Source organism: Anomaloglossus baeobatrachus, chromosome 2 (genome assembly GCF_048569485.1).
Source record: "Anomaloglossus baeobatrachus isolate aAnoBae1 chromosome 2, aAnoBae1.hap1, whole genome shotgun sequence".
Taxonomy (NCBI): Eukaryota; Metazoa; Chordata; class Amphibia; order Anura; family Aromobatidae; genus Anomaloglossus; species Anomaloglossus baeobatrachus.
The window spans coordinates 497,618,027-497,628,430 of record NC_134354.1 but is presented as its reverse complement, the minus strand read 5'-3'; the positions used below and the strand labels follow the sequence as shown (position 1 = coordinate 497,628,430).

Here is a 10,404-nt window from a genome sequence, read left to right as displayed (position 1 = left end):
GCCAGCACCATTCGCCAGGGCCTACAGACCCTGACCAGGCTTGGAGTCGCCGTAAAACCGGTCAAATCCGTTAGCGAAGGAACCTCCGGGGTTTCCCAGCAGTCAAGACCCGATTGAAGGCAACCGCTCAAACCGTGAAGGGAAATACAGTCATCGCCAAGGCTACAGTTCCCAGGGCCAGAGCCTGCGGGCAAAAGGGGCTCCCTCAGCCTCCATCCAAGCTGGGGAGCGGGTTACCGGTGGGAAGCCACCAGAACCAAGAACATAACACAGGTGCAGGGAAAGGCAGTCACCGCCAACCTACCGGGAGAAGAACCACCGCAGCCGTCTGTGGGACCCGGCCATCCAGCCGTTTGTTTTACCGGAGACTTTGCATTCATCATTGGCTGAGTGAGTACCACTGTGCCGTGCAGCACCGCGTTGCTCCCGCGACCCTGCACCTCACCAGGCCCCGTAACCCGCCTGCCATTCCTCCCTCACCGGGCCCCGGGACAACCAACCCCCCTACCCACGGAGGGGAAAAACAACATCCAAGCTGCTCCCTGTCATCGCTCCCGGGATCCCCGTCCAGAGCAGCGATGGTGTCACAACCTCACCACAACCGTGGGTGGCGTCACGGACAATAAATCCCCCAAACCATTCCCCTTTTCACTCAGGGGCGAGGAGCGCCGCTTGAGTCCTCGGATCCGGCCCACCGCTCGAGCCACCGAGCAGCAAGCGAAGCAGCGCCGGACCCGAGTGTGGTGAGCGCAGCGTCCCCTCCCCGCCCGCGACATCAGCATGGGGCAGTCAGGCTTGTCCTGGGTCAGCATGGAGGGGGAGGGGCAGGGCAGTCAGGCTTGTCCTGGGTCAGCATGGAGGGGGAGGGGCGGAGCAGTCAGGCTTGTCCTGGGTTAGCACGGAGGGGGAGGGGCGGAGCAGTCAGGCTTGTCCTGGGTCAGCATGGAGGGGGAGGGGCGGGGCAGTCAGGCTTGTCCTGGGTCAGCACGGATAGGGAGGGGCGGAGCAGTCAGGCTTGTCCTGGGTTAGCACAGAGGGGGAGGGGAGGAGCAGTCAGGCTTGTCCTGGGTCAGCACGGAGGGGGAGGGGCAGTCAGGCTTGTCCTGGGTTAGGACAGAGGGGGAGGGTAGGGGCAGTCAGGCTTGTCCTGGGTCAGCACGGAGGGGGAGGGGCGGGGCAGTCAGGCTTGTCCTGGGTCAGCACGGAGGGGGAGGGGAGGAGCAGTCAGGCTTGTCCTGGGTCAGCACGGAGGGGGAGGGGCAGTCAGGCTTGTCCTGGGTTAGGACAGAGGGGGAGGGGAGGGGCAGTCAGGCTTGTCCTGGGTCAGCACGGAGGGGGAGGGGCAGTCAGGCTTGTCCTGGGTTAGGACAGAGGGGGAGGGGCGGGGCAGTCAGGCTTGTCCTGGGTTAGGACGGAGGGGGAGGGGCGGGGCAGTCAGGCTTGTCCTGGGTTAGGACAGAGGGGGAGGGGCAGGGCAGTCAGGCTTGTCCTGGGTCAGCACGGAGGGGGAGGGGCAGTCACGCTTGTCCTGGGTTAGGACAGAGGGGGAGGGGCGGGGCAGTCAGGCTTGTCCTGGGTTAGGACGGAGGGGGAGGGGCGGGGCAGTCAGGCTTGTCCTGGGTTAGGACAGAGGGGGAGGGGCGGGGCAGTCAGGCTTGTCCTGGGTCAGCACGGAGGGGGAGGGGCAGTCACGCTTGTCCTGGGTTAGGACAGAGGGGGAGGGGCGGGGCAGTCAGGCTTGTCCTGGGTTAGGACGGAGGGGGAAGTGCGGAGCAGTTAGGCTCGTGCCCGGTCAGCATGGAGGGGGAGGCGCGGAGCAGTTAGGCTCGTGCCCGGTCTGCATGGAGGGGGAGGCGCGGAGCAGTTAGGCTCGTGCCCGGTCAGCATGGAGGGGGAGGCGCGGAGCAGTTAGGCTCTTCCCGGTGTCCAGGGTCAGCACTGCACTCACTGAGGGGGAGGCGCGGAGCAATCAGGCTCAGGGCGGCGCCCACGAGTGTGGACAGTACCCGGGAGGGAGTGGCTGGGGCGGGACTGGCGGCTCGGCTCCACAAGTTATGGACGCTTCTCCGGAGCTCTCCTGGCATCTGGTAAGTGTGAGACGGCTCCTAACAAACTACCGCCATGTGCACTGAAGTCTGTACAGCGCCGGTAACGGTGGCACACCCGGCAGCTGTGCACATGCAGGGAGGCAGCGCGACACAGAATACAGGGAAATGGGGGGCAGAGGGCATCATCTCCACACTGGCTGCTGGGTCTCTAGGAGGGAGGCTGCTGTATGTGCAGGGATGTAGCAGAGCTGAGTTTGTCACTCTGGGTCATAGCTGTAGTACTCTGGGTACACTGATGGCACTAGTATCCCGTACACAGAGGCTCATTGCATACGGCGGCCGCTTCTTGATGTTTTTATACGCAGTTATATTAGTAATCATATTGCCACAGTGCGGGAATTGTATTGCCCCATCACCCGCTCGCACTGTATGGCTGCACTATTGGGTGGATGCAGTGCTCTGTGCTAGTGGTTATTGATCTTGTAGAAGCAGAATTTTTGAAAATAATCCTGGCACATTTAGGTTAAGTCTTGTGCTGAAAGGGCAAAGCCCCATCCAAAAACTAATAATTTCTGCCAATGTTGGGGATCACTGGGATTAAACACCCTAAACACAGTAGTAAGTATGGGTATGCGTAAAATCGCCATGTTTACAGTATTATTCTGATCTCCAAGATCCTATCCTAATAGGTAGTAGGGGTAATATTATTATTATTATTATTAATATTAGCAAATGCCTCTATTTAGAAATGTAGTATACTTCTAATTCACTATGTCGCTACCTCATGTGCAGGGCATTGCAGGACCTTAGATATCCATGGTTACGACCACGCATATAGTCACAGTTACGTTAGTTGCTTGTAGTCATGGATACCTAAGGTCCTGCAATGCCCTGCACATGAAATAGCGACAGTGAATTAGAAGAACTATACTGCATTTCTAATTGGAGGTATTTGCTAATATTCTTATTATTACATCTACAAATTGGGATAGGACCTTTGGAGATGGGAATACCCCTTTAAGGGTGTGTAATTTACATCCTGAGATTTTGTGCTCAAAGTAAAATACTTTAGGCCTCTTTTGTCAAAACTATCTTTGTTCATCATAACAACCAATCAGAGCTCAGCTTTTATTTCTCAAACTGCTCCGTTACATAGCTGGACTATGTACTAGCATATTATGGACTACTTTGAGAAGAAGTGAAACATATGGTATCTGGAGGATCCATCACGCTTCCTCTGTGTGACATGGATCAGGAGGGCAGAGGGGAGCTTGGCCCCTTGTTTCTTACGGTTTCCTATGCTGAATACATAACTTCCTTACTATAACACAAGCGCCAGGACTGAAATACTATATCCAAGTACATAATCCATTAGTAGGAGTATCGTTTTGTAGGCTGCTCAGTATTTCACATGTTCTCTCTTCCCCAGTAGTACATTGCTCTGGTACAGAAAATGTCACAATCGGCTGTAGTGATAATAGTCACACCCAGCCTCTGCAGACACAGTCCCCTCTGTGTGCCTTCGCCTCGGGCCTTTCCTTCTTCATTCATTGTCTGCTTTATGAGTTGCAGTCCAATTTGTACATAACTTCGCACTTACATAGCTGACAGGCTGTTCCCTTGTCACTTCTCCAATACGTTATCCAGAAATGTACATTCAGTTAAGATGATTCTGTTTTTAAGAAATTAAAAACCATATCGAGTTTTAGTTTTCATTATAGGTTTTGAGTAGATGCTTGTACGGATTATAGGGAACCCATTATTAATTTTTAGCTCAAAAAAGTGATCCGACTTATGCTCTAAGTGAGGATGTCAAACTCAAATACACACTGTCCAAGCTTTTAATTTTGGCCAAGTCCCTAGCCAACCTAGATGTGGGCCCCACAATGTCCTCCATACAGAATAATGGGTCCTGCATATGCCTTCATACTGAATAAAGGGCCCAACATATTCCTCCATACAGAATAATGGGCCCCACGTATTCATCCATACAGAATAATGGGCCCCACGTATTCATCCATACAGAATAATGGGCCCCACGTATTCATCCATACAGAATAATGGGCCCCACGTATTCATCCATACAGAATAATGGGCCCCACGTATTCATCCATACAGAATGATGGGCCCCACGTATTCATCCATACAGAATAATGGGCCCCACGTATTCATCCATACAGAATAATGGGCCCCACGTATTCATCCATACAGAATAATGGGACCCACGTAGTCCTCCGTACAGAATAATGGGCCCCACGTAGTCCTTCGTACAGAATAATGGGCCCCACGTAGTCCTTCGTACAGAATAATGGGCCCCACGTAGTCCTTCGTACAGAATAATGGGCCCCACGTAGTCCTTCGTACAGAATAATGGGCCCCACGTAGTCCTTCGTACAGAATATTGGGCCCCACTTAGTTCTTCGTACAGAATATTGGGCCCCACGTAGTTCTTTGTACAGAATAATGGGCCCCACGTAGTTCTTTGTACAGAATAATGGGCCCCACGTAGTTCTTTGTACAGAGTAAGGCCATGTGCCCACGGGAGCTTTTTGCTGCGGAGTTTGCCGCGGAAAACCTGCGGATTTTTCTGGATTTTCCAGATAAATCCGCAGGTTCTAGCATGTACAGGCACTCCCCATGTTACCCTATGGGACATGGGGAGTGTCTGTGTCCACGCTTTGGAAAGTGCGGCTGCGGAATCTCCTGCGGAGATCCCTCAGCCGCACCTAACTGCATGTCAATTATTCATGCGGATTTACTTGCGGAGATCCCGGCCCTCCGCTATGGAGATAAATCGCGTGAAAGTCTGCATGTTTCCCGCAGCTATTCCGCTGGAAACTCGCAGCTAAAAATAGCTGCGGATGTCGGCGGGCAGCTGCGGGAAACATGCGGCCGTACCTGCGAATATATCCGCAGGTACGAGCGCCCGTGGGCACATGGCCTAATGAGCCCCACGTAGTCCTCCGTACAGAGTAATGGGCCCCACGTAGTCCTCCGTACAGAGTAATGGGCCCCACGTAGTCCTCCGTACAGAGTAATGGGCCCCACGTAGTCCTCCGTACAGAGTAATGGGCCCCACGTAGTCCTCCGTACAGAGTAATGGGCCCCACGTAGTCCTCCGTACAGAGTAATGGGCCCCACGTAGTCCTCCGTACAGAGTAATGGGCCCCAAGTGGTCCTCCGTGCAGAGTAATGGGCCCCACGTGGTCCTCCGTGCAGAGTAATGGGCCCCACGTGGTCCTCCGTGCAGAGTAATGGGCCCCACGTGGTCCTCCGTGCAGAGTAATGGGCCCCACGTGGTCCTCCGTGCAGAGTAATGGGCCCCACGTGGTCCTCCGTGCAGAGTAATGGGCCCCACGTGGTCCTCCGTGCAGAGTAATGGGCCCCACGTGGTCCTCCGTACAGAGTAATGGGCCCCACGTGGTCCTCCGTGCAGAGTAATGGGCCCCACGTGGTCCTCCGTGCAGAGTAATGGGCCCCACGTGGTCCTCCATAATATCTAAGTGCAGTCCGATGTTTTGCATGCAGCCATAGATTTGTATGCATGCACACCGTTCAATATACGCTGCTAATCGTAGCATGCTGTGATTTATTTATTTGTTGTCATGCCAAATCGGCATAAGAAAAAATTGCTGGTCGGCACTGCCCATTGATTCCTATGGATCCCATTCTGAGAATGTTCTTTGAACAAGGCTCCTTAGGTTACTCCTAGTCATCCCAGTGCAGTTTGATATACGCAGACACAGGCAATGGAGAAGATGGAGAGAATCATCTGCACCTCTAATCCGATTCTCACATGTAAAGGGCCATTTACACGCTGCGACATCGCTACCGATATATCGTCGGGGTCACGGTGGTTGTGACGCGCATCCGGCGCCGTTAGCGACATCGCAGCGTGTGACAGCTAGGAGCAACGAGCAACAATCGGAAAAACGGCAAAAATCGTTCCAAATGTCGTTGCTGTTGCATGCCGTTGGTTGTTCCTCGTTCCTGCGGCATCACACATCGCTATGTGTGACGCCGCAGGAACGAGGACCATCTCCTTACCTCCGTCCACCGGCAATGAGGAAGGAAGGAGGTGGGCGGGATGTTACGGCCACTCATCTCCTCCCCTCCTCTGCTATTGGGCGGCCGCTTAGTGACGCCGATGTCACGTCGCTGTGACGCCGAACTCACCTCCCCCTTGAAGGAGGGATTATTCGGCGGCCACAGCGACGTTGATGACCAGGTAAGTGCATGTGACGCTGCCGTAGCGATAATGTTCGCTACGGCAGCGATCACCACATGTCGCACGTACGACGAGGGCGGGTACTATCGCACACGACATCCCTAGCAATCGCTTGCGATGTCGCAGCGTGTAAAGCACCCTTTAGTGAATCGGAGGCCAGTTGAATGACACTCGGCTCGCGCTCACAGCAGAGTTTAAGCCGAGTGTCGTTAGCATATCCAATCTGGTGTTCTTGCATCGGATGCCATACACTAGTGTGACCCTGGTCTTAAGGCTATGTGCGTACTTTGCGTTTTCACCTGTATTTCCGCAGCATTTTAAGCTGCACCGTTTTCATGCCAAAAGGCATGCGTTTTGATTTTCCATAATAGTCTATGGAAAAGGTTGATTTTCTGACCGCACTTTGCGTTTCAAAACGCTGTGTTTAATTTGCATAATTAGTGGCAAAAACCATGCGTTATTTTGTGGTCAAAATAAATTACTGCCAGAGGGTGCGTTTTGAACTGCAAGTAGGACAACGCAAAGTGCGGACATAGCCTAAGGCTGCTTTCACACATCCGTTTTTTGCTGAGCGGCACAATATGGCGCTTTGCAGAAAAAACGCAACCGGTTTATTTTTTTTGCTGCCGGTTGCGTTTTTTCCCGCATAGACTTGCATTAGCGCCGTATTGTGCCGCATGGCCTTGCGTTGCGTCCGTTTTTTGCCGGATGCGGCATATTTAGCCCATGCGGCGGCCGGATGGAACATTGCCTGGCACGTTTTTTGTGCGGCGAAAAAACCGCATCGCGCCGGATCCGGCGCGATTCACAATGCAGGCCTATGGACGGCGGATGCGGCGTCCTGCGGCAAAAACCGCATCCGGCGGCCGGATGTGGTTTTTGATTGGCTGTAGTCATGGGACATTGGTTATGTCAAGAGGATGGTGGGGGACCCAGGGCTGAAAGCAGAGGAGTACATTGGTTAGGGAGTAAAGTTAGAATTTTTCTAGTTTATTCAATACATAAAACTAGCAGCTGTAAATGAAGTGTACATGTATCTGGAACACCCCGCTTAGAGATGCTGAGCTCACTGATCGGCTGCTGCTCTGTTGGCATGATATTAGCACCAAAGCCTGACACTGGGAGCAATGGTAAGACTTGCCAGTGGACCCAAGCAAGGTGAGTATAGCATGGTTTGTTTCTTTACAATAGCCTGCAGTTAGGGATTAACTTTTAATGAAAGGGAACAGCCCCTTTAAAGGGGTTTTCCAATGAACAAAGTTAATTTTAATCAGTGGATCGTAGAATATAAATAAGTCCCACAATTGGATGGGACTTTAAAAAAAATGAAACTGTACAGAGATACTCTTATAAATTGGTCACCCCCATTACTAAAAAAAAAAGGCGCTCACACACGAAAACCTAATTTATTTTAATAAACACTCCCCGAAAATTTCCCTCATTACGATTTTATTAAAAAAAAAAAATAAAACAACCCATGCAGCTGCACCGTATTCCAGGGAATCGGCCATTTTCAGGTCTTTCCAGTGATGCTCAATTGGGTTTAGGTCAGGGCTCTAGCTGGGCCAGTCAAGAATAGTCAGACTTGTTCTGAAGCCACTCCTTTGTTATTTTAGCTGGGTGCTTAGGGTCATTGTCTTGTTGGAAGGTGAACCTTTGGCCACGTCTGAGGTCCAGAGCACTCTGGAAGAGGTTTTCTTCCAGGATATCTCTGTACTGGCAGCACGGTGGCTCAGTGGTTAGCAGTCTTGCAGCGCTAGGGTCCTGAGTTCAAATCCCACCAAGGACACCATCTGCAAGGAATTTGTATGTTCTCCCCGTGTTTGCGTGGGTTTCCTCCGGGTACTCCGGTTTCCTCCCACACTCCAAAGACATACAGATAGGGACTCTAGATTGTGAGCGCCAATGGGGACAGTATTGCCAATGTATGTAAAGCGCTGTGGAATTAATAGCGCTATATAAATGATTAAAATTATTATTATAGTACACTGAATCCATCATAGTCCAAAAAAGGATATCTGAACCCCCCCTCCCCCACAAACCTACAAACCCAGAGAAATAAAACAAGACCCTTGCCCTCATTCACCACTTTGTTCAAACGAGAAAAAAAAATCCCAGCTTCTCTAAGGTAGTCCAGGGAGGTTTCCGACAAACAAAGTGTATGGATCATTGTTCTGACACTCCATAGACTTTCCGAACAGGCAATTTCAGGTCACGCATTGTGAGACCCAGAGCCTCTGAAGAGCGGTGGCATCAGTAACGTTACCGCTTATAAACAGCACAGCAAGACCTGGAATAAGCTGGTGACGCAGTGACCATGAACAGAGGTAACATCATTGAGACCACCTCTCTTCAGAGTCGGTGGGTCTCCCTCAGCCTAGCATGACCTGGTGACCCTTAACAGCAGTAACATTACTGATTCCACCGCTTTTCAGCAGTACCAGGTCTCACACAGCGTGACCCGGAATTGCCTGTTAGCAAGGTCTATGGAGTGTCAGAATACTGCTCCATAGACTTTGTTCATCGGAATTCTCCCTGGACTACGTCAGAGAAGCTGGGATTTTTATTTTCTTTTGAATACAGTAGTTAATGACTAAGTGGCTTGTCTATACTTACCGGTATTTGTAGTTTGTTTTTTTTTTTCAGATATCCTTTTGTAAAGAATGACAGATTTAGCGGACTACGGCGGATTCCCTGGACTACAGCAGAGCTGCATGGTTTATGCATCTTTTTTTGGATTACTGGGTTAGTAATGGGGTTCTCTGATGGAGAGGTGTCTATTACTAACACCAGGGCTTGATGCTAGCTGACACTACACAGCTGACATCAACCCCATAAACCGTTACCACAATCGCCATGGCAAACACCAGAATTGGCGCATCTAATGTGATACGCCACTTCTGGAGTGGCTGCAGGTTACTGTTTTTAGGCTGGGAAGGGCCCAATAAACATGGACCTTCCCAGCCTGATAATATCAGCCCCTAGCTGTCTGCTTTTAATGGTATCAAAAATGGGGATCCCAAGCTGTTTTATCCCCATAATTTGATTAATAGCAGTATATTCTATCTTGTATCTTTATCTCTCTATTATCTTTACACAACTTTAACACTTAAAAGTCAGTAATTCTATAAATGGATATAATTCTGATATGTGTCACATGGACGGCACATAGATGTCATCCGCATGCTGAACATGTTTTTCACAGACCCAAACACTTCTTCTAGCTCTTGTCATCCGTGCTGACGGTAAAAAAAATGGACATCTCTCTGTGTTGACCTCACGGACACACATGTGGTTCACATGGATACACGTCTGTGTGAAAACACGGAGGTGTGAAAAACCACACCTATTTTAATGAGTATGTATGTGAATGCGTCTCTAGTATATGTGAAAACGGACACCACACGTACTGGAAACTTGTATGTGTGAAGGGGTCTGAGCCACATGGGAGACCAGGCAGACTTGTGGGTACCTGGCGGTTTGTCCCGGTTTGCTACCAGTGACTGACAGGTCTTTCACTGTGTGGGTTTTTAAGGAGAGACCTGTCTCTCGGGAGCAGCAAGTGTGAAGAAGCTGCCGGGGACCTTACTGTCCAACAACTTTTAAACAGTTTCTCTATGAAATGCTGCAGCGTTTCAGAGTTAGGGCATGTGCCCACGGAAGCTTGTTTCTGCGGATTTTGCCGCGTAAAACCTGCGGACTTTTCTGGATTTTCCAGATAAATCCGCAGGTTCTAGCATGTACAGACACTCCCCATGTTATCCTATGGGACATGGGGAGTGTCTGTCCACGCTGCGGAAAGTGCGGCTGCGGAACTTGGTGCGGATGTCCCGCAGCCGCACGTAACTGCATGTCAATTATTCCTGCGGAATTACCTGCGGAAATCCCGGCCCTCCGCTATGGAGATAGAAGCCGGGACGTCCGCAGGTAATACGCATGAAAGTCCGCAGGTTTACCGCAGCTATATCGCTGGAATCCGGCGGGCAGCTGCGGGAAACATGCGGCCGTACCTGCGGATACATCTGCAGCTACAAACTCCCGTGGGCACATAGCCTTAAGCGGGCTTTACACGCTACGACATCGCTAATGCGGAGTCGTTGGGGTCACGGAATTCGTGACACACATCCG

The 10,404-nt window shown here is 51.2% G+C and overlaps 1 protein-coding gene across 1 annotated transcript in view; it reads left to right on the top strand.

The window, feature by feature from the left end:
• Window positions 1–1,884: 1,884 nt before the first annotated feature.
• The window catches only part of SEPTIN10 (septin 10), a 101,255-nt gene continuing 92,735 nt past the window's right edge, over window positions 1,885–10,404 (top strand). The window contains exon 1 of the mRNA XM_075334274.1: window positions 1,885–2,087. Within this exon, the coding sequence (XP_075190389.1) occupies window positions 2,055–2,087 (33 nt within the window). The 5' untranslated portion in view covers window positions 1,885–2,054. The remainder of the gene's footprint in view (window positions 2,088–10,404) is intronic.